General features: G+C 51.1%; 2 protein-coding genes across 5 annotated transcripts; both read left to right on the forward strand.

The window, feature by feature from the left end:
• Nucleotides 1–123: 123 nt before the first annotated feature.
• THAP11 (THAP domain containing 11) lies at nucleotides 124–2,239 on the forward strand. Its single transcript, XM_022583431.3, has one exon. It carries the CDS (start codon nucleotides 593–595, stop codon nucleotides 1,511–1,513), a length of 921 nt encoding a protein of 306 aa, XP_022439139.2. The 5' UTR covers nucleotides 124–592; the 3' UTR covers nucleotides 1,514–2,239.
• A 2,432-nt stretch (nucleotides 2,240–4,671) lies between these two features.
• On the forward strand, nucleotides 4,672–22,193 carry NUTF2 (nuclear transport factor 2). Of its 4 annotated transcripts, none has more exons than XM_022583430.3 (5): nucleotides 4,672–4,779; nucleotides 18,078–18,205; nucleotides 19,760–19,831; nucleotides 19,916–20,014; nucleotides 21,681–22,193. In XM_022583430.3, the coding sequence occupies exons 2-5, from the start codon at nucleotides 18,107–18,109 to the stop codon at nucleotides 21,792–21,794; spliced, it is 384 nt and encodes a 127-aa protein (XP_022439138.1). In that variant the 5' UTR covers nucleotides 4,672–4,779; nucleotides 18,078–18,106; the 3' UTR covers nucleotides 21,795–22,193. The 4 variants fall into 4 exon arrangements, with proteins under 4 accessions (XP_022439138.1, XP_030616950.1, XP_089759359.1 ...); XM_030761090.2 differs by lacking the exon at nucleotides 4,672–4,779 and adding an exon at nucleotides 4,940–5,250; XM_089903233.1 differs by lacking the exon at nucleotides 4,672–4,779 and adding an exon at nucleotides 5,711–5,744.
• Nucleotides 22,194–23,320: the final 1,127 nt, after the last annotated feature.

The raw sequence follows: 23,320 nt of genomic DNA on the forward strand, positions 1-23,320 counted from the left end.
GCGGCGCTCCAGGCCGCAGCCGCCAAGTTTAGCGCAAGGCATTTCGGGACTTGTAGTTTCCGTGGGCATGTGCCCAGGGCGCTTGCGCACTGGAGAGACGCGCGCCGCCCGACCACCATCAGGATTCCAGTTCCTTGCGAAGGGCGCTCCAAGCGACAGAGTTCCAACCGAATACGCCTCTCTAGTCCGCCGAGGGTGAGCCGTGTAGGGGAAAAGTCCGCTCTACGTGGGCTGTCGCGGTGCCCTGCAAAGAGACCGGAACAAGCGCGCCCCCGCTCCGGAAGTGAGCGGCTTCTGCCGCGGTGCATTGTGGGGGGCGTAGTCCTCTTTCCCAGGCGGTCCTTCGCGGCGTCCCTGGGGCCCACTCTGGAGCGCAGGCGGGCGGCTGGGCGGCTGGCTCGGCGCGGGCCGACGGGAGGCGTATTCTGGGCACGGGGCGCCGGGCCAGGCCGGCCGCGCCGGGCGGCGGTAGTGGGAGGCCGCCGAAGGCCTCGCGCGGTGCCGCCCGTCGAGGGGCGGGCGGCGGCATACCGACCGGGCCGTCGAAAGGCTCAGAAGGTCGGTGGGCCGGGCCGGGCCGCGCGGCGCAGCCATGCCTGGCTTTACGTGCTGCGTGCCAGGCTGCTACAACAACTCGCACCGGGACAAGGCGTTGCACTTCTACACGTTTCCCAAGGACGCTGAGCTGCGGCGCCTTTGGCTCAAGAATGTGTCCCGTGCCGGCGTCAGTGGGTGCTTCTCCACCTTCCAGCCCACCACGGGCCACCGTCTCTGCAGCGTTCACTTCCAGGGCGGCCGCAAAACCTACACGGTGCGGGTCCCCACCATCTTCCCGCTGCGCGGCGTCAACGAGCGCAAAGTAGCACGCAGACCCGCGGGGGCCGCAGCCGCCCGCCGCAGGCAGCAGCAGCAGCAGCAACAACAGCAGCAGCAGCAACAACAACAGCAGCAGCAGCAGCAGCAGCCGTCGCCGTCCGCCTCCACTGCCCAGACCGCCCAGCTGCAGCCGAACCTGGTATCTGCTTCTGCGGCTGTGCTCCTCACCCTTCAGGCTGCTGTGGACAGCAGCCAGCCTCCGGGATCCGTGCCTCCGGCTCCCACCACTCCCACGGGAGAAGATGTGAAGCCCATTGACCTGACGGTGCAAGTGGAGTTCGCGGCCGCAGAAGGCGCAGCCGCCGCAGCCGCTGCGTCGGAGCTAGAGGCTGCTACAGCAGGGCTGGAGGCCGCCGAGTGCCCCATGGGCCCCCAGTTGGTGGTGGTCGGGGAAGAGGGCTTCCCAGATACTGGCTCCGACCACTCGTACTCGTTGTCGTCAGGCACCACAGAGGAGGAGCTCTTGCGCAAGCTGAACGAGCAGCGGGACATCCTGGCGCTGATGGAGGTGAAGATGAAGGAGATGAAGGGCAGCATCCGTCACCTGCGTCTCACCGAAGCCAAACTCCGTGAAGAACTACGCGAGAAGGATCGGCTGCTGGCCATGGCTGTCATCCGCAAGAAGCACGGAATGTGAACGAGTCCCCTTTCGGCCTTCGGGACTCCCAGACTCCTGCCAGCTTAGAGGGACCTGAGGCCGCCGCTGTTGAACTCCCTCATACTCCTGGGGCACAGGTTGGCAGTACTGAGCCTTAGGGCAGCTGGACTCTTTTGCTGGTGACCAAGCACCCTCTCTTGTTTCCTCCTGAAGCAAGGTCCAGAAGTCTGGGATCTCAGACTCTGCACTGGTGACACCAGCAATTATGACTTTGTCTACCCCTCCCTACCTTCACTCCCCAACCCCAAGTGTATGTTGCAGGTTCTGGTTAAGCAGAGGCTTCAGAACCACTGAACTTGAAACTTATCCCCTAGGGATGCAGGCGAGATGCCCAAGGACTGTGGCTTTGGGAAAACAACTAAACCTTGAGTTTGGCCGGCAATCAGAGACAACTCTTCTGTGTGTAGTGATAAGAGATCCAAGTAACATCAGTTCTACTTTTTGTGCTTTTCCTTCCCAGGTGCAGCCTGTGATTCTGATGGGGACTGGCAGATCTGTGCCTCTGCCTCCTAGGACCTCCCTCCCAGGAGGCCATCGACAAGGGGATCTAGGTGACCTGTTGATGGAGATCCAGCTTGCCAGGGACTTTGGTCTATCCTGTTATGTTTGCTACTGGTTACAAATTCTATTTTCTGTACAATTAGTCAGACTAAAGTTTTCACTGTGTTTGTTTGGCAAAACAGATTAAACAGAAAGTAAGGTTTTTATTTGGGTTTCGCTAATTTATTTTTATAAGGACTCAGCTAAGAGTCCCTGAAACATGGGGAGATGGACTTCCTGATAGGCCTCCACCTTTGCCGCTTTAGGTCTCAAGGACCAGGCTGACCCTGAGAGTAGAGATGCTTCAGTGACTAGGTTTCTCCATAAAGAGGCCCTAAGCACAAGGACCCTGGCCTCATAAGGTCTTTGCAGAGTTCCAGCTCACCCCGAAGGGTCTGGAAATTGCACCAAATGGTCCTGGTTTGTCCATGGGTTAGCTCCCTGTGTCCTTTCAACTGGGAGAAGGAACAACTGAGAACTAAACTGACAGTGGCAGCCCACTTCTCTGAGGGTTTTGAATTCCTTAAGAATTTTCAGCTGGAGTTGAATTTTGCTCACTATTATAGCCCTTAGGCCTAGTATGGTGTCTGGCACACATGGGCATGCAGTTACTTAAATAAGTGAAGACCGTAGCTGGAGCCAGCCATGGACTCTTATACAGATACCTTTGACTTTGGTACATTTCCATTGTGAAGGAGGTGGATCCATAGAGGACTTTAAGCATAGGAGTTGGGATTTGTGACCCGTTGACTCATTTTCTTGGCTGTTAACATCTTTCTTTAGATTGGATATTGTAGCGGCAAGGTGACATTTTTATCTATAGTTCCAAGTAATTTAGCTCAAAGCTAGCTACAAATGCCTTTAAAGCTAGTCATGTTTAACATGGGTGTTGGGGCACAAATGGACACTTATTGGGCTCCATAAAGCATATGACTCCTTTCTCTGTTACTTATGGAAAAAGCCACTTACCTGGGGTCTTTCCCTGTGTTTTCAAACTGGAATGACTCTAAAATTAATGTCTCTAATTTCTGCTCTCCTTCTGGTCCCTTGGCACTGACTTGAGAAACAAGTCTGTGGTGGGGAGGAGGGGTGGGAGATAGGTTGTGCAGTACCTAGATGTGGAAGGGACTGTATCTGTCCCTTCCTAGGGTTAGTTCTGGCTTGTCCTAAGGTGGTGGAAGCACAGCAGTGACCTTCCAGGCCAGGTGGGACTGAAGCCCTTTATGGGTAGGTATTGGATCAGTTGCTCAACTGTCCCCACCCTCCTTCATTAGGAGTGAGGACTTTCCCAGGCCCAAGCCATGCTCTTTAGTGTGTCCTTTAGCTCCTGTGTGTTGAAGGGACTTAGACTGTTTCAGCTTTGGCTCACTTGAACCTCTCAGCAGCACTCCCAGGAGAGGGTGAGGGCCAGACTGGCTAGGACTCTCTGGTGTCTGAATGTTGTGAGCACACAACCTATCTGGTGTTTTAGCTTCTGGAGGGGAGGAGGACAGCTCAGAGCAAGGGAGGTCCTAGACACACCACAAGCAGGGCAATACAGAGTCTCCCTGACTGAGTCATAAGAGAAGAATCTAGTCAGGCAAAGTAATACAGATCTGGGATTTAATTAAACAGAAGCCTAGCCTGGTCGTATGAGGCATTCCCGGGAGGAGCGGTGGGGGTGACAGTGAGGATCTGTGAAGGACCCTTCTGGAAGAACAAGAGAACTGAGAGATCTCTGGTCAGGAGAAGACTTGTTGCTATAGACTTTACCTGTGATCCCCCTGGCTTAGCTGCAGAGCATTTCCCCAGCAGGCCTGAACTAGAGACAGGCCTTACTTCAAAAGTTTGCGTTGCCCGGGAAACGATGAAAATGGGGGTTGAAAGGAAAGGGCAATGGGCGGGAGGGAGATTATGGACAATTTTATCACTTAAATCACGGGGAAGGTTTGGGCGTGCCAGTTATTACTCTTTTCTCTTAATAAAAATGAAACTCTTAGCTGCCATGCCTGCTGGAAAAAAAACAAAAACCAAACTTGTGAGAATGTCTTGTAGACCCTAACTGCAGAAATCTAAAGAGTAATCTTGTCTCCAGCCCAAGAAAAGCCTCGCCTGCTTGAAACCAGCTTTGGGTCCGACTAGCACCGGGCAGGGCGCAAGAATGTTTGGAAAAACAGAAGCTGTGCGTTCCGCCCCGGCTGGCCTTAGAGCAACACTCGAAGGGGCTGCAGGGGCGGCCAGAGCACCAAAGGGGAGGGGGCTTTGCGAGCGGAAACAGCTCAAGGGCCCAGGGAGGGGCGGCTAGGCCAGTTTGGGGCCAGGCCGAGCTCCCACGGAGGCGGGGCCAACACCGAACGGCCGCGCAACCAGAGCTGGGCCGGACCAGCTGGGACTTGGCGATAACTGAGCCCTGACCCTCGCCTGGCGCCAAGCTCGGGTGTTCCAGAGGCTTCCGCTAGACCACAATTCTCAGGGGCTCGCCTCGGCGGCCTCCCTCCCTGACTTAGTCTCCCCTCCCGCGCTGCGGGCCGTGTCTGGGCCTCGGCGCATAGGACGTCGGGAACTGTAGTTTTCTCCTGGCGCACCTATGCCAAAAAGGAGAACGGGGGGAACTGCGTTTCCCAGAGTGCAGCGGGGTGGCAAGGGAAGGCAGGGGGGAAGGGACAGTCGGTCGCAGACCGCGCTGGGTTGCCGCCGCCGCTGCCGCCATCGTGCCAGCCCGTCGGGTGAGTGTCTGGGCTAGCGCGCTGGGGCGGGGGCTGGGCCGCAGGAGCCGCGCTCCGGGTCGCCTGGAGCCTCAGCTGCGAGTCCCAGGGCCGCCCCTCCCCTCCCCCCCCCCCCGGCGGCCCGAAGCCGCGCGGGGCCGGGGCCATGTGTCGCGTGCGGCTCCGCCTCCCGTCGGTCCTCTGAGGCGGCGGCCAGGGGGAACACAGAGACAGCCAGGAACCCATTTCAGGCGTACCGTGCCCGTGGCGGGCACACCGGACTGCGCCGGGGCCGGGCCTTTTTCTCTGTTCTGGACCACCCGGATGGGGCTCTCCGGGCCCCGCCCCGTCTGGCCTAGCCCGGCCAGCCCGAGTCCTGCAAACTCTGTAGGCAGGCTAGCGGGCGGACCCCAGCCACACGTTCTGCCGCCCGCCTGCCAAGGATCCGGGGATGGGCAGGTGCCACCAGGCCCGCTCCGGAGTCAGCACTGGGTAAGGGCGCCCGCCTGCCGCAGCCCTACCCTCACCCGGTTCTCAACCATAGCTCGGCTAGGATGTAGGCGAACGCTCCCTTGCTTGTCTGCCCGCTGAGAGTGCACGAAATCTATCTCCCACCCTGGAACTCAGATTCTCCTGCATCGAGGCCAGGGTCAGGGAATCTGGGGTAGGGAGGGGGTTCCACGTGGGACTTCATCCCCGGCCAGTCTTGGAGGATCTGGCTTGATGAGATGAGGCTGCTCCGGGCTCGTAGGCTCAGTCCCCGCCCTTCTCTCTGTCAGTGATCAGGCCCCAGCCGTGGGTGGGTTGGCCGGCCGCGTTAGTGGAGGGAGGGAAGGAAGGGAAGAAGCCAAGGAGGTAAGGCTGAATGTGTGAGCCTCCAACACATCGTTAGATCTCTTCAGCACAGCCTAATCCTCACTTCTGCCCCTCCCAGAGTCATCTGCCCTTTTCCCACAGAGGAGGATGATTCGATAAGAATGGTAACGGTAAGGTGGGGTTTAATGGAGGGGAAAGTAGAATCCAGGTCTGAGGTCCCTGAGCCTAGTGCCAAACAAGAGGCTGGGCTGCAAGCAACATTGGGCATAGGGCACATCTGGGCTGTGGGGCTCAGATTGATGCTCTGTGAGGCCCTTCTGAAGCCTGGGTGGCAGGACTAGAACTGGAGGCTGCACAAAGTCAGGCTTCCCTCACCTGCCTGCTCACTTTCCAACAACTGAGTGACCTATGAACAGGCAGGAAGCTGGTTGGGCCTTGGGAAATTGCCTTTAATGATGGCTCTAAGGACTCCATTGATTTCTGGGAGTAGGGAAGTATCTAGCCATAGAGTAGTCTTCTAGCAGGCTTTGTAAAGGCACTCCTGATTGGTGATAAAATTAAGGGACAAGTCCAGAGAAGACCATGGGATATGGAGAAGAGACAGTTCGTTAAGCCTTGATTCCTCTGACCCCAATGTAGATTCTGAGCCACAGTTCTCGCAGGGATAAAGAAGCAGCTAAGTCTCTGCAGACCTGGCCTCAGCAGCATGCAGTTCTTTTAGGAGAGTTGAGTTAGGCCTGTAATGCAGGAAGCCACCATCCTTGGAATTTTTTTCCCTTGAGTATTTCCCCAGGTAATATTTTTCTGGTCATTGAACTCTAGCCTTGGAAGTTTTCCTGCAGTTGAATTGCATTCTCCCTGGTTAAGGAGGACAGGCAAGGAAGGTTCTGTTCAGATCTCGTCACCAGGGCCTGCGTTCTCTCTGGACTCAACCCTCCTAGTCCACATCCTAGCCCACGAGCACATGGGAGTCAGGTTCATTCAGCAGACTTAGGAGAGGCCTGGTTTGCCAGTGGAGGTGGGCAACAAGGAGGGACCACCCACAGGACACAAATAGGATCAGTGTGATTGGATTTCTTAGTGCTATAAGTAGTTGTTCCAAGACCTTGAGATTGTCTGGGTTGGTTCTTTCTAGGACACTGGTGTCAAGGTGAATTAGGCTTTATGGCTGTGGATTAGTTCACACATTGCAAAGCCCTAGGTGACTTGAAAACAAGGGTTTTCTTCAAGGTCAAAATGCTGCTGTTCCTTGGGAAAAAGGAACAAAGGTTACTTGGGAACAGGAGGAATTCAGGTCCTCCCTCTCATTCCAATCGTTACAGAACCCTGAGGTTCTCCAGAATCAGTCTGCACCCTCTATTCATGTAGGGCTGACTTGGGAGGTGGGGCCTGGCATGGGACAGTCAGGATATGGCTGCGTAAGCAAGCGGGCAGGCTGTGAGGATGCTGGGCTCTCAACCAGCTCAACTAGGTCCCTTAGTGACATGGAGACCACCTCTCCTCTCTGAGCCACGTTTCACTTTATTCTGCTGTCTTTGCAGTTGGTGGGTTGGGATGGGAAGAATGATTTAAGTGAAAGAATTCTCAAATTTTAGAACTGGAAGGCACCTTGTATCAAAAAATTCTGGAATACCCTTACTGAGGCATTAGTATCTTGCTTGAATTTTTTTTTTTCTCCTTTTACACCAATGATCCATTTTATTCAGCAACCATTCTTGCAGTGCTTTCTATATGTCAGCCCACTGGGCTGAGGCTGGAGGTAGAATAATGAATCCTACCAAGTCCTGGTGCTGGGGAAAGGATGTCACAGTAGTGGAAGAGACAGAGGTAATGTTGCTATTATGTGCTGAGGGCTAAGTTGAAGGGACCCACAAGGGGCTCTTGGCCCTTTGCAAAAGAGGGGGCTTCTGAATGAGTAGAGTACCAGAGAGGAAAGTCTGTTAGTGAGCCCACTCTCCTCTCCAGTGCCTGGAGAAACCACAGAACAAGGTATACTTCAGGATGTTGGGGCCAGGAAAGTCTGGGGTCCCTTGAGAAACTTGGCTGTCACCACTCCAAATTGCTGTGGCTGTTGAGTCTAGCAGCTGTCTTCTATCGGTAGCTCCTGCATTCCTCAGGGGTCTCTGCTGGGTATTCTCCTGGTGTCTGAGAGTCTCACCAGCATTCTGTGGTGTGTGGCCCTATTCCCTGCCTGGAACCTGGGTTTGTGGCTTCTGTCTCTTCTGAGACCCTCTCAGGTCACTTATTCAAGTGCCCAGTGCTCCTGGAGTGATAAATATCAGGACATCTTCCAGAGTCAGACAGAGACACTCTCCCCAGAAGTAAGTGAAAGGGAATAGTCCTTTTGGAGAGAGGGTAGTGGATCCAAAAAGTTTTCCACAGGATGGACATTGAAAGTTGGGCAGGATTTCTGTGTGCTGGGGTTGAGCTGAACCTCCTGATGGGCCTCCTTTTTTTTTTTTTTTTTTTTTGCGGTACGCAGGCCTCTCACTGTTGTGGCCTCTCCCGTTGTGGAGCACAGGCTCCGGACGCGCAGGCTCAGCAGCCATGGCTCACGGGCCCAGCCGCTCTGCAGCATGTGGGATCTTCCCGGACCAGGACATGAACCTGCGTCCCCTGCATCGGCAGGCGAACTCTCAACCGCTGCACCACCAGGGAAGCCCGATGGGCCTCCTTTTTTATTTAATTTAATTTAATTTAATTTTTTATACTGCAGGTTCTTATTGGTTGTCTGTTTTATACATATTAGTGTATACATGTCAGTCCCTATCTCCCAATTCATCCCACCACCACCACCACCACCCCCCCGCCACTTTCCCCTCTTGGTGTCCATGTGTTTGTTCTCTACATCTGTGTCTCTATTTCTGCCTTGCAAACCGGTTCATCTGTACCATTTTTCTAGGTTCCACATGTATGCATTAATATACGATATTTGTTTTTCTCTTTCTGACTTACTTCACTCTGTATGACAGCCTCTAGATCCATCCACATCTCTACAAATGACCCAATTTTGTTCCTTTTTACGGCTGAATAATATTCCATTGTATGTGTATACTACATCTTCTTTATCCATTCGTCTGTTGATGGGTATTTAGGTTGCTTCCATGACCTGGCTATAGTAAATAGTGCTGCAGTGAACATTGGGGTGCATGTGTCTTTTTGAATTATGGTTTTCTCTGGGTATATGCCCAGTAGTGGGATTGCTGGGTCATATGGTAATTCTATTTTTTGTTTTTTAAGGAACCTCCATACTGTTTTCCATAGTGGCTGTATCAATTGACATTCCCACCAACAGTGCAAGAGGGTTCCGATTTCTCCACACCCTCTCCAGCATTTGTTGTTTGTAGATTTTCTTTTTTTTTTAATAAAATTTATTTGTTTTATTTATTTATTTTTGGCTGCGTTGGGTCTTCATTGCTGTGCATAGGCTTTCTCTAGTTGCAGCGAGTTGGAGCTATTCTTCGTTGTGGCAGGCGGGCTTTTCAGTGCAGTGGCTTCTCTTGTTGTGGAGCACAGGCTCTACGCACGCGGGCTTCAGTAGTTGTGGCTCATGGGCTCTAGAGCGTAAGCTCAGTAGTTGTGAACGGGCTTAGTTGCTCCGTGGCATGTGGGATCTTCCCAGACCATAGGTCAAACCTGTGTCCCCTGCGTTGGCAGGCGGATTCTTAGCCACTGCGCCACCAGGGAAGTCCTGTTTGTAGATTTTCTGATGATGCCCATTCTAACTGGTGTGAGGTGATACCTCATTGTAGTTTTGATTTAGATTTCTCTAATAATTAGTGATGTTGAGCATCTTTTCATGTGCTTCTTGGCCATCTGTATGTCTTTGGAGAAATGTCTGTTTAGGTCTTCTGCCCGTGTTTTGATTGGGTTGTTTATTTTTTTGATATTGAGCTGCATGGGTTGTTTATATATTTTGGAGATTAATCCTTTGTCCATTGATTTGTTTGCAAATATTTTCTCCCATTCTGAGGGATGTCTTTTCGTCTTGTTTGTAGTTTCCTTTGCTTTGCAAAAGCTTTTAAGTTTCATTAGGTCCCATTTGTTTATTTTTGTTTTTATTTCCATTATTCTAGGAGGTGGATCAAAAAAGATCTTGCTGTGATTTATGTCAAAGAGTGTTCTTCCTATGTTTTCTTCTAAGAGTTTTATAGTGTCCGGTCTTACATTTAGGTCCTAATCCATTTTGAGTTTATTTTTGTATATGGTGTTAGGGAGTGTTCTAATTTCATTCTTTTACATGTAGCTGTCCAGTTTTCCCAGCACCACTTATTGAAGAGACTGTCTTTTCTCCATTGTATATCCTTGCCTCCTTTGTCGTAGATTAGTTGACCATAGGTGCGTGGGTTTATCTCTGGGCTTTCTATCCTGTTCCATTGATCTATATTTCTGTTTTTGTGCCAGTACCATATTGTCTTCTTTACTGTAGCTTTGTAGTATAGTCTGAAGTCAGGGAGTCTGATTCCTCCAGCTCCGTTTTTTTCCCTCAAGATTGCTTTGGCTAGTCGGGGTCTTTTGTGTCTCCATACAAATTTTAAGATTTTTTGTTCTAGTTCTGTAAAAAATGCCACTGGTAATTTGATAGGGTTTGCATTGAATCTGTAGATTGCTTTGGATAGTATAGTCATTTTCACAACATTGATTCTTCCAATCCAAGAACATGGTATATCTCTCCATCTGTTTGTGTTGTCTTTAATTTCTTTCATAAGTGTCTTATAGTTTCCTTCATACAGGTCTTTTGTCTCCTTAGGTAGGTTTATTCCTAGGTATTTTATTCTTTTTGTTACAATGGTAAATGGGAGTCTTTCCTTAATTTCTCTTTCAGATTTTTTCATCGTTATTGCGTAGGACTGCAAGAGATTTCTGTGCATTAATTTTGTGTCCTACAACTTTACCAAATTCATTGATGAGCTCTAGTAGTTTCCTGGTGGCATCTTTAGGATTCTCTATGTATAGTATCATGTCATCTGCAAACAGTGACAGTTTTACTTCTTCTTTTCCAATTTGTATTCCTTTTATTTCTTTTTCTTCTCTGACTGCCGTGGCTAGGACTTCCAAAACTATGTTGAATAATAGTGGTGAGAGTGGACATCCTTGTCTTGTTCCTGATCTTAGAGGAAATGCTTTCAGTATTTCACCATTGAGAATGATGTTTGCTGTGGGTTTGTCGTATATGCTGATGGGCCTCTTTTTAAAGTTATTTTTTTCTGATGGGCCATTTGAGGATGTTTGTGTGTGTGGAGTTGGATTTGAGTTGACTACCCCTTCCCTAACTTTGAGATTCTGTGATTCTCTTGCTTTGACCATATGTGACAGGAATTCTTGAAGACTCTCTCCCTGAGGGAGGCCACAGCAGTGGGTTATCCCTGCAGTGACTTCCAGGCCTGGAGTCAGTCTGGAGTGACTGATCGTTCTGGTCATCACCCTTACCACCAGGTCTGTGTGGCGCCTTCTCCTTCTCACCCTATCAGCTGGAATGTGTCTTCCTGGGAGGAATCATTTGCTCAGGTCTGGCTACAACTAGGGAAGTGTCTTAGTGGCCAGGGAAGAGGAACACAAGAGAGCTGGGGTTGGCCCTTCTCACTACCCTAGGCCTTTCTCTTTATTTGTTGCTGGTACCTGCTATGTACCAACTCCTTAAGCACCCAGGCTGGAGTGGGGGCTATGCTGGAGAAGGAGAACCTCCCCTCGTGAGAGGGGTGTGTCCAGGGTACCTGGGAACTGAGGGTAGTTTGCCTCAGTAAACTGGGGGAATTCTGGAATGTTTGTTTCTTAAAGCCTCAGGTGCTGCATTAGAGCCACTGGGTCTCACCAGGGCAGAAACTGTGGCCCCCTGGAAGGATGTCTGTAAAGAGACATTGGTTCACTTGCAGAGATGGTCAGGCCCAGGTCAAAGCAAGTTCTCATTTGTAGGTTGTAAACCTGCTTTGACAGGCTGAGCATGCACTTAGAGGCTTCTGTTCTGATGGCCATGGAGCTTGCTGATTTCAAAGGGGAAGAAAAGGCCTGGGCTCCATTCCTCACAGCCTCATTTTGCCATCTATGCTTTCTGCTGCTTGACATGGGCTCTCAGCTGCTCCAGTCCAGGCCAATTTTGTGGACATTTTAATGCTGACTATGCCAGTGGCCTTCTGTGGTCTTGAATTCTTTCCTAATCTCTCAGAGTCTTGGTTTCTTCATCTACAAAGTTACACTAATCACACCAGCTTTACAGGGCTGTGAGACTCCAATGAGAGAACACATGTAACTGTTTGGCTTACAGGAGTTTGACTTACAGTACATGAACCAGCAAGTTCATGGATGGGAGCTCTCTAGGACGGGGGCCTGAGAGATCCCTGAGCCACCTGGGAAGGGGTGGCCACTCAAGGACTGAATAAGCATGGAGCAGAGGGACTACAATGCAGGTCTCGGGATTCACCTTCTGGGCCAGCCAGGGCAGCCTGAAATCTCTGGAGCCCTTTCTTCAAATAGAAGAGAAGGAAAAGGCCCTTAGGGTGCTGGGGGCACCTAGACATCAGGGGTCTGCCCCAGGAGAGGGTTCTGTCCTGGCCAGCCATCTGGGCAGCAGACCTTAGCTGACTTCCCTCGCAACTTCAGGCAGGGGAGTGGTGGATGAGGCTGTTGCCAGTCCTCGGTCAAGGCTGCTCTTTAGTGTGGTGTCCCTACAGGAGACTGAGATACCCACCTTCTTCCTAGCTCTTGACCTAGTATTCACCTAGCACCTGCCAATGACTGCTTACAGCTGAGTCCTGTTTTATACCCTCAGTTGATTACCCCTCAACATCCTCATAATTACTGATGAAGAGACAGGGTCAGAGGGTCATACCATGAGGGAGAGGAGAAGCAAGCTAGAGGCCAAGCCTTTGAGGGAAGTGGTTGTGTGCCTGCTGTTCAGCCCCAGTTGTCCCTCAGGTGATCAGAGCCTTGTGGGGGGAGGGAGGGTGTTTGGGGCTAAGCCCCACTTCCCACACGCCTCAGACAGATGGCTGGGTGGAAGGCAACGGATTGTTTCCTGACAACTTGGACAGAAGGTGTGGGAGGAGGGGAAGTGGGTCACTTGGCCACTTAAATTGAACGGGGTTTGCCCAGAACTCACTCCTCCAGAGCAGAGGGGCTGGGCCAGGCACCATGGGAACAGGGGTGCCCCAGTCAGGGAGACGGACCATAAACAAATATGTAAATGTGACAATCTCATGCAGTGACAAGTGCTAAGAAGATGAAACGGGGTGGTGAAGTGAGTAAATGGGTGGCTGCTTTAGACGGAGTGGTCACAGTGTCTGAAGGTATCTATGAGGAGGTAACATTTGACCTGACACATATGTGACAAGGAGGCAGACACATGGAGATCTACGAAGAAGGGTGATCCAGGTAGAAGGATCAACAGTTGCAAACCCCTCCAATGAGACAGGCTCAACATGTTCCAGAAACAGGAAAATGCCCAGAGTGGCTGCAGAGGACGGGAAGGAGTGGGTGGCAGGAGACAAGGTTGGATAGCTGGGAGGCCAGGTCACCCAGGGCCTTGAAGGCAGGATAAATGGTTGAGACTGTCAGTGGGGAATGGGAAGGGAAGTCATTGGAGGGCCGTAGGACAGGATATACAGCACCCCTCAGATCATGGAAAGAGGTGCAGTTTGTTCCTGAAGGACAGGCACTATGCAGCCTTCCCTCTCACTCCCCACAGTGCACGCCTGTGCTCTGGGTTTAAGCCAAGGTTATCTGTCAGTCCCACCTGTCGGAGTCCTTCTCAGCCTCTGCTTCAGGGCTCTTGGAGGCCTAGCAGACAGTAGGTGTGAGGGTAATAGAGACGGTTGGTGCCAATTTCAAGGGTCCCACTATAAGCTCAGCATATCTGGCATTCTCTGCGGACCCCGGTGATGGGCCCTCAGAGGTGAGCATCCTTCTGTTTTATTAGTCTGGAGTCAGTAATGTCCTCTTCCTCATCACTTTCCTGCCTCCAGCCCTGACCCAGGTCCAGCTAGGCCAGCATCTATATCTGTTTTGCTGAGATGGTAGAATGGGGTTGTGACTTTGAAGATTTGGGAAAACTGTGAGATCATCCCCCGTGAAAACACCCATTGTTTAGTGTGGCAGTCTGCCTGGTGCCTTTGTTTGGAGGCAGAAGCCCTGGTTCAGACCTGTCTTGCCCCTGTCCGAGAAAGCCAAGGTCAGAGATCAGGGCTTCAGCCCTACATGTTGTTCTTTTTTTTTTTTTATTAATTTATTTTATTTTTATTTATTTTTGGCTGTGTTGGGTCTTCATTGCTGTGCACGGGCTTTCTCTAGTCGTGGCGAGCAGGGGCTACTCCTCGTTGTGGTGCACAGGCTTCATTGTGGTGGCTTCTTTTGTTGCAGAGCATGGGCTCTAGGTGTGTGGGCTTCAGTAGTTGTGGCATGCAGGCTCAGTAGTTGTGGCGCACGGGCTTAGTTGCTCCACGGCATATGGGATCTTCCCGGACCAGAGCTCGAACCCGTGTCCCCTGCATTGGCAGACAGATTCTTAACCACTGCACCACCAGGGAAGCCCCCATGTTGTTCATTTTTATCTCCAGACTAGTTATCACTGGGAGTCCTGGCTCTGGAGTCCACTAAGCCTGGTTCCATCCAGTTCCACCATTTATTAGGCTTGTGACCTTGAGCAAATTAGCTGACCTTGCTGGACCTCATTTTGCTCATCTCTAACATGGGAGTTGACTCACAGGGTGTTAGAACAAATGCATGTAAAGCCCTTAGCACATTTCTACGCGTAATACACATTAGTGAAAATGAGACATTATCAGCCGGACATTGCTGTTTCAAGTTTCAGAATATGGAAACACTGACCCAGAATTTGAGGATAAAAATGAAGTTTTTTCTGTTACCCAATGGAATCTCCTGGGCCAGAGGTTTTAACCTGGGGTCTGTGACAACCTCAGGGAGTATGAATGACTTGAAATCATTCACAAGGCTGGGGCATCTCTGCCTCTGCGCAAATTTATTGGGAAAGGGCCATGGTTTATGAGACATTTTTAGAGCGTCTTTGCACCCACAGAGACCTAAGGGTCAGTGAAGGCTGAAGCTCAGTGGGTGAGAGGTCATCAAGGTCATTTCTGCTCCTCGAGGAGCCTGGCCTTAGTCAGCCTAAGTGAAGCAGGAGACGGTGTGGTCAGCAGCCCTCTTGGAAGAGCTGTAGGAGAAGCTGTCATGAAGGTCACTCTCCAATCTGATGTGAGGCTGCCCCTCAGCCTTGGCATTTTGTTTCTTTCCAGGCTGTTCTTTCCACAATAAATATATTAGAAACAAGGTCAGGGCTGGCTGGCCATCCTGGGGAACATCCTCCCAGCCTGGCCCACCTCTCCTCTATGTTGCATGGGGATGGGAGGTGGGCTCTGCACCCTGTTGCTTTTTCTGGACTCAGGAATGCTGCCTCCTGGCTATGAGTGCAAAGCTTTGTGGAAGATTTGGAGTCAGAAACTATAAATCCTGCAGTTTGCTGGACTCTGTGCTGGGAGGTTGAGGGGGTGGGGTTGGGTGTGGCAAGAACCACACTGGAACCCTCACAGCCTAGAGCTGTGTTTAGGCAGAGGAATGAGCCCTGGGTGTGTTGATACGGCTTTGCACTTGCACGTGGGGTTGGAGTCAACAGTTGAGTCTGGAAAGGAGGACCCAAATGTGTGGCATCTGAACAGTGACCTGAGGGGAGGGCGGGCATCACGGCAGGAGGACTCACCTGTGCAAAAGACACAGGGTGCAAGCACTCAGAGAGTTCTGGTGTGTTTATGTGTGGAGCTGGATGGAGATAGGAGAGAATGGCTGAGGAGTCAGGGATGGGTGTGAATAGCCACCTGTGGGGCTTTGGGGGTTTGACCTTTAACCCAAGGGTGAGGGTTTTGTAGGGGAGGGACATGGACAGCCTTGTGGTTTAGAGCTCAGGGATGCAAAGTTAGCAGAAAGCAAGCAGTGACCTTGACCAGAGAACCCAGTATCAGCACTGATGTACTGGGTGAGCTTGGGGCAACCAGCTGAACCTTGGTTTTCCCACCTGTAAAGTGGGCTGACAGTGGAATCTGACCACATGGTGATGTGATCACGACATAGAAATAAACACATCAAGGTCAAGAAGGCCTCGAACGAGGTTGGTGTTGGCCTCAGCGGCCCCATTTGACATCTTTAAAGCAAAGTCTTCAGTCCACATTCTTTTGAAGGTTCCTTCTCCCACTTTCTGGGAGCCCCTGAGCAGTCCTGTTCCTCAGGAGAGCTCACTCTGCCCTGCCCCACTCCACCGGGCCAAAGGGGTCTTCTTGTCCTTTTATCCCTCCACCTCTTTACTCTACCACTACTTCTGCCAAGTAGTTTTTGTATTAGCATGTTATCACACTGTTAAGAACAATGTTGAAAAAGGAAAAAACACCCCCCCACTTCCTTCACCTCACTGTCCCACCACATAGCGCCACTTCTTTTTTCTTTGGATCAGCTTCTGGCCTTATTTCCCCTCATCCTCCATCTCCAGCTTCTCAGTTTCCTGCCCTAATCTCTTTCTGAGGCTCTAGACATTTGCTAATGTTGTTTCTTCTGACTGGCATACTCCTTTCTCCAAGACCTTCCCTGAGGGCTGCTTAGGACAGAGGGGGAGATGGCCCTCATCCATTCCTCCAGCTTTCCCCCTGCCCCAGAGTTCAAGATGCTCAGCAAGGCATCTTGAGAGCGTGATGTGGTAGGGTTGGGCCACAATGAGTGAGCCAAGCATAGTGAATACTAGGGTGGAAGGGGCAGAGATGCGAGATGTGGGGCTGTGTCCTGCCTCCAGTAACCCAAGTTTGCATGTGGTACAGTCACAGTCTGACCCCTTGGAAATGTGACCAAGACAGAGCAGCTGGGACCAGCTGTTGATCCTATGTTTTTCCCATTTGTTGATGTATTTCTTGGCGGAGTGTGAACTGGGACACACCTTGTCCCAAGCAGGCGTGACCGGGTCCAAGCTTTCTCCTCTGCTTGTTTTAGACTTTCCTGGACATTTCTTAGTCATCCCAGCACTGAGCTGCTATTTTTAGTGCCACCACCTCCTAGGGGACCTAAAATAAAGCTGGCTCAGCTTCCTGGCCCCTCATTGGCTGGAGTGTTGGTCACAGGCAGGGAGATTGGCTGGATTGGGGATAAGCCACTGCCCACTAACACTGTCCTTCCCTCTGGTTCTTCTGGCCTTGGGTGAGGTCATAGGGACTGGAGCAAACTAGCACTTACCATGTTGAGTTGAGGGCTTTACTAGGTTCCCTTAGTGAGACCACAACCACTGGCAACCTCAGGGTTCCACCCTCTTATAGAGAAGGGGGCTGAGGCCCTAAGAAGTGCAGTGACTTGCGTGAGATCCCACTACTGCCAATGGTTGTCTGCCAGGGCCAAACCCACCTCCTTACTGCTTTGGTTCAGAGTTCCTGTTATTAGGAGAGAGGGGGTGGGCTCCTCTACAGTCAGAGATGACTACAGAGCAACACACAGGTCTGCTGTCATGGATCCTGCAGGGAGATGCACGCCACCCTACCCGGGCCTGCCAAAGCGTGAGCGACTCTTTCATCTGGGGCTTGGGTTTTCCGTCTAGCAGCCTGGGGTCCCTGATATCTGTAGCGGGGGGGGCCCACCCCTCCCTCTCCTCCCCCCCCTCAGAGACTGGAGAGGGGCAGCCCTTCTGATGGAGTGAGTGCTGGGATGGGGATGTGAAGACATGACACATTTCCCCCTCACAGCCTTCATTTCCCCTCCCAACATTTCTGTTATTACCTGTGATCCTCTGAACCCATGGTTCCAGCTCTGAAGTGGGTAGATATAACCCCCATCAGTGACGAAATCATGTCACCTGGCCTCAAAGACGTAAACTACCCTCTTAAGACAAAGTGTGTGCGGGGGGAGTCACTCGCTGTCTTTGTTGCAATTGGGGCCTTGAGGAGCCATTTCCCCCCACTCCCACTGGGTCTTCTTCCACCTGCCAGTAAGCCCGGAGGGCAGTGTTGAGGGACTGAGTACTGAGTCTCAGCAGGACAAGGAGTGGGCCTGAAGGCTGCAATAGAAGACACTCCACATACAGACATCAGTAGTTCCCGACCTGCAAAGTGGGAAGAATAGCAATAACTCTCAACAGCCTTGCAGGTTGTTGAGAGGATTAAATGAAAAGATATGGGGAGAGTGCTTAGCTCCTCCTTAAAAGCCCATCCCTCCATTGGACTTGCTCTGACCTTCCTTTGTCCTGGCTCCACCCTCAGCACCCATCCTGCTGTTTCATCCACGAGAGCCCCTCAAAGGAGGGTCTGGGTCTGGTCCACCTCTGGGCTCCCTGCACTGGTCTGTATTGAGGGATCGCCTGTCAGTTCCCTGGGCCCTCTCTGTGTTTCCTGGGAGAACAGACCTCAGCAAAAGACTCCCTACTCAAGGAGGTCTGGGAGGGGTGGGGGTCAGTGAGGAGACTGGCTGGCTACCTCCTGCTTCCACGGTACCAAGGTACCAACACTACTCTCCCTGTCTCACTGGACTTGCAGGTCTCAACGAGGCCGGGTGACGCTCCAGAATGGGAGACAAGCCAATTTGGGAGCAGATTGGATCCAGCTTCATTCAACATTACTACCAGTTATTTGATAACGACAGAACCCAACTAGGCGCAATTTATGTAAGTCTTCAGCTCTAGGACCAGAACGGGACCTCAGGGAATCAATTCAGATGTTGGGCCAGTGCCTCCAGTTCACAAGTTCTGGCAGCCCTCACTGAATTTGGCTGTCCCCTTTTATCTGAGCTACTCTCCATGGCACAGGGGGCTTAAGGCCTAGCCCAACTCCCTGGTCCACACATTCCTTTCTGTCATCTATAAGACTGGATTCTGATACCCTAGGCAGCAGGTTCTGGGCTTGCCATTCCATGGTCCTGGGAGTGCCTCTGTTCTAGTTTGGGCAGCAGCAGACAGAGGCTACGGCTCATGGTGCCCTCTGGAGGCAGCAGGTATGAGCATCATCAGTGCCCCACTGGTCTCTCCTGGAGGCCCCAGGTCCACCTTCCTTTGGGGGGCCAAAAGCCGCTGAATGCTCATGGGAAACAAATGGGGTTAGTCCAGGGAGGTTGGTGTGTCTTGAGAAACCCTTCTATGCAGGTATGATTTGCTGCTATTTTAGTGATGTTCATATATACCAAGAGTTAATTGTATTTGACCCTGCCCAAGACAGAAATGTGATTGATCAGGCCACGCCTAGCAGGTCTGCCTAGGATAGGAGAGGTAGGAGTCATCCAGCATAGCCTTGCAGCCTGACTGGGCTGTGGGCAAACTCCTTTGTGTCTCCCTCCAAAAAGTCAGGGCCAGTTCAGAAATTTTGAAGAAAAGAAAAGGATCTTACCAGTGGAAGGACAAATCCAGCACAGGTATTTGATTGTCATTATCATAGGTAGAGAATTTTAAAAACTCAAACTGGTATGACTCTGGGATCCTTGGCACTTCTACCATATTGCTTTTAAAATCAATTAAAGCAGGCCTGACCCAGAGAAGAGTTAGCAAGGTCCTAAAAGAGTACTTTATGTATGTCATTTTATATAAACCTCAGCACATGTTCCTTTTAAAGATCAGGAAACTGAGACTCAGGGGGAGAAAAAAAAAGTAGCTTGCTTAATGTCAGAGCTGGTAAGTAGCAGAGGCACTTTTGAGTTCTGCCCCTGAAGGCTGTGGCAGGAGAGATGGGGCGGGGAAGAAGTGAAGGTAGTGGGTTACATGTTGATGGTAGGGAGGGTCCCAGGCAAGGCCTTGTCAGCCTCCATTCCTCTCTGACCCCATGGGAAGGACCTCTTTGGAACTCACTGATGGCTTTTCTGGGACTGGTGCTGACTGACCATGCAGCAGGATGGCTTTTGACTGAGCCCTGGCCACATATAGCCAGCCTGGAGCTCATGCATATCAAAGGCCATACAACTTCTTGAATAAAAGGTGGGAAGTGAACTTATTAATAAGTTTGTATTTTGTTACATAGTCTTTCAGAGCTTGGGTTCTGCAGTGCTGGGGTGTAATTAAAGAAGTTGTTCATCCTGTAAAGTTTGGAAGTTACCCTCATTTTCCTTCTTTACAGGCAGGGAAACTAAGACATGAACTAATTTCCCCAAGCAAGACCCTTTTCAGGGTCCTTTCAGGGCCTCAGAGATACTCCTTGTGCTCTGAAGCCCTGACCCCAGGTTTCCTGGTTTTCAGATTGACGCGTCATGCCTTACGTGGGAAGGACAGCAATTCCAGGGGAAAGCTGCCATTGTGGAGAAATTGTCTGTAAGTAAGGGCCAGGGCTGGGCTGCAGGCAGCTCCTTCCCCACCCCACTGGCCACAGCCCACCACCCACTCTTTCCTTTGCAGAGCCTTCCGTTCCAGAAAATCCAGCATAGCATCACGGCGCAGGACCATCAGCCCACGCCAGATAGCTGCATCATCAGCATGGTTGTGGGCCAGCTCAAGGTAATAGTGCTGCTGTCCTGCTTCTCAGGGGACACCCAAAGTGATGCCTAGAGCTGTGTAGCTCAGTACAACAGCCATCAGCCACATGTGGTGATTTTTAAATTACATTAAGTAAAGTGAAATAAAATTAAAATGTAGTTCCTCAGTTGCATTAGTCATACTTCAAGTGCTTGTGGCTGCCTATTGGACAGCACAAACATAGAACATTTCTGTTATTGCAACAAGTCCTATTGGAGAGCACTCGTATAGAGCATTTTTGGAAAAGGGACAAGAGGTATAGGAGCAGGATGGGGCTGTGATCCAAGCCACTGGGCCTTTGCACTGCCCCAAGGTGTAGGTGGGCCTTCTGTAGGCAGCTGATTCTGAGCTGGAGTCCATGCTGCCACTCCCCAAGCTGGCTGCTGATCCTTCCACCTGCTGAGCAAAGCAGATTCCTGAAACTCTTGCTTCTCTTTGCAGTTCTCCTTCCACTTCTCAAGACCTGTTACCTTCAAAGCCTTCCTGTGGTCCCGTACCCCCCAGGAACTCCTTGTTATGCTCTAACAGGCTGAAGCCAGATTCTTGATTTCCAAAAAAAGCCTCTCCTCCTTCCCAAAGCAGGACAAATGAGCTGCCCCTTAACCAGGTTCCAACCTCCTGGGCCTGTGGCGTCATGGGGCCCAGAATAACAGGCCCACATGCCTTCTCCCTAGGCTAGGCAGGGCTTCTTGAGTCCGTTACAAGGGTGGAAGAAAGTGGGGGGGGGCTAGGCCTCTCCAGTGGACCCAGACGGACCTGCCTTCTGGCCTGTTCTTTCCTGTTAGTTTCTCCTGCCTGTCCAAGATACCGTGCCCAGAGAGTGTGCTCAAATAGGCCTTGGGAGTGAGGAGCTCTCTCCTGGGGTCTTAGTGCCCACTTTCCCAGGCTGGAATCAGTTAGCAGTGCCTCTTCCCACCTGGCTTCAGGTTCTTTCTGGTGTTTTTGTCCAACCCCCAAAAGACTGATTTGCCTCCTTGCTGATGATAATTCCTAGAAAAAACAGTGATATTAGAAACACTGTTGGTTGGCTGGGCTCCTACCTCAACTAGGCCTCATCTGGGTATTCTGCAGTTTGGGTGGAAGTCTCTCGCCTTTCTTTTTTCGTTGCAAATATGTTACGTGACAAGAAACAGATTACTTGATAGTGCTGCATTGGTTTTTTTCCCCTGTAGAGCTGTAATCAGTGTGAGCTTGGTTTTGAGCCTTTTCTCATGTACTTGGCCATAGTCAGTATTAGTAGTACCTTCTCCTGGTTGGACTAACTGGCATAATCAGACACTAAGATTGTTTAGTTTTCAGATTACTGTGAGTTACATGGTAAGTGCTGCAGAACTCTTTCAAATTGATCATTTGTGCCCAGAAACATGGGTTCAGAGGCATGTACGTTCTCTGCTCTGTTGCTGTAGCTAACTGGTGAGTTGTTCTGCAGTTTGTGTACATAGCAGTGTGAGCTGCCATCTCAAGGCCCAGTTTAGTGCCCAGTTTAGTGTTTCATACATTGTGTCAATTCAGTCACAAGTACCCCTTAGCTCTCCTAGGATTTGCGTCCAAATTGTAGGGCCTGATCCCAAAGTCAGCGTTCACCTCCTGCTGAACACCCTTCCTGTTCCTTGGCCACCTTACTGAACCATTTTCTCTCTCCTCACAGGCCGATGAAGACCCCATCATGGGGTTCCACCAGATGTTCCTATTAAAGAACATCAATGATGCTTGGGTTTGCACCAATGACATGTTCAGGCTTGCCCTGCACAACTTCGGCTGACCTCCTCCCAGCCAGGCACTCATGCTGTTTCCTCCTCCCTCCTCTTCCCGATATTATTCATGCTCCTCCAGATGCTCCAAATATCATACACAAATGAGCAGGGCCGCGGTGGGAGTGGGCGCAGTGCGCTACTGCTGCCGAGGTATTGTGCATGATGTTTGGACGCTAGACTAGTTGCATCTGATGGGAGAAGTTTGTGTTGTACCAGCGCATGCCTTGGAAAGACTTAAGTAATGCGAAAGGTTGTCTTTTTTTTTTTTTTTTTTTAATCTACTGACAAGTTGCTCTAGTAACCCAAAGAAGTGAAGGAGAAAGCAGCTGCCTCACCACCGAGATATTGATTTGTTCAGATGTTTCAATGCCTCATGATACAATAAAACCACAAAAATTTTCTTAACAGTTTAAATTGTTTTAATTAGTTTAATAGTTGGCTGGGCATCAGTAACTACCCTGCCTCCTTGGCTCTCTCATGTCTCACCCTCCCACCTCTGCCCCACTTCAGCGATACCTGTTGCAAGGAGAAAACGCTGAAGCAGCACTCTCAGCTGGCTTCTCTCAGAAGCCCTGTAGGGCATAGTGTTCCCTCCATGGCCCACCTGGTCTTGGGAAAGTGAGCTGCAGACAGGCAGAGCTCAGGTCTGACCTGAAGCTTCCCTTGCGCTGAAGCCTCTGCAGTCAGTTCTGACACCTCCTGTGACGTCTACGCTGGGTAGGGTCAAAGCTCTAATAACATGTGAGATGACCCAGAACCCCACCGAAGATGGAAAAGCCTTGGCAAAAATGGCCCATTAGCTTCAGGCCCTCTGAACTGAGGGCTCAGCAAGGCCAAGTATGAGCAGAGGTTTGAGGGAAAAGGGCCTGTTCTATCCACAGAAGGGTCAGGATCACATCCAGTGTGCCCCGTAAATCCCAAGCCAAGCAGAGGGCAGCTCTGATGCTGTACCATCTGCTGTGGATATCATACCCAAAGGGGAGTAACTCGAACAGCCAGCCTCCAATGCCCATGGAGCCAGGCCCGGTTGGGTTGGAGTATAGATTTAGAACTACGAAAGAAAGCATTCTGAGTTTGAGGGATTTAGGTTCTAGGATTTCTCACCCCTGAGACCTCTGCAAGGCATCTCTAGGCCTCCTCCATTTCCCTCCCTGACCACACACACACACCTTCACACTATCTTCAAATCCCGGGAAGTCTCAGCTGTTGGGGCAGTTTCTGCTCTTCAGTTTTGGGGACAAGCCTTGCCTAGTACAAATCTAGCCCTTGAGCCCTGAGACCTTGGTGGTGTAAAACTCGTGGCAAGGTAGCAACCACAGGCTAGAACCAAACCCAGGACTTGGGCTGATGCCCTGTTAGGGGTTTTAGGATTGGTGAGGGCACCACAGCTTTGCCTGACCTGCACAGCCCCCTTCCCTCCTGCACTATGGATGGAAGCCAAGGACTTCCTCAGACCCCCCACTGGTTGCCTGGCTACACTGGGCACTGGGCTGGATGATGTGCTGTTTGAAAGGACAGCATACTCAGGAGATTT

Source organism: Delphinapterus leucas, chromosome 20, assembly GCF_059928025.1.
Source record: "Delphinapterus leucas isolate spDelLeu-1000000601 "Yukka" chromosome 20, BTC_Dleu_Yukka2, whole genome shotgun sequence".
NCBI classification, from domain to species: Eukaryota; Metazoa; Chordata; class Mammalia; order Artiodactyla; family Monodontidae; genus Delphinapterus; species Delphinapterus leucas.

What these genes read in the sequence shown, in the direction of transcription:
- THAP11 (XM_022583431.3), top strand. Translation starts at nt 593, where the DNA reads ATGCCTGGCTTTACGTGCTGCGTGCCAGGCTGCTACAACAACTCGCAC.
- NUTF2 (XM_022583430.3), top strand. Translation starts at nt 18,107, where the DNA reads ATGGGAGACAAGCCAATTTGGGAGCAGATTGGATCCAGCTTCATTCAA. An exon ending in CCATTGTGGAGAAATTGTCT is followed by an intron (nt 19,832 to 19,915) that starts GTAAGTAAGGGC and finishes TTTCCTTTGCAG; the next exon opens with AGCCTTCCGTTCCAGAAAAT. An exon ending in TGGTTGTGGGCCAGCTCAAG is followed by an intron (nt 20,015 to 21,680) that starts GTAATAGTGCTG and finishes CTCTCCTCACAG; the next exon opens with GCCGATGAAGACCCCATCAT.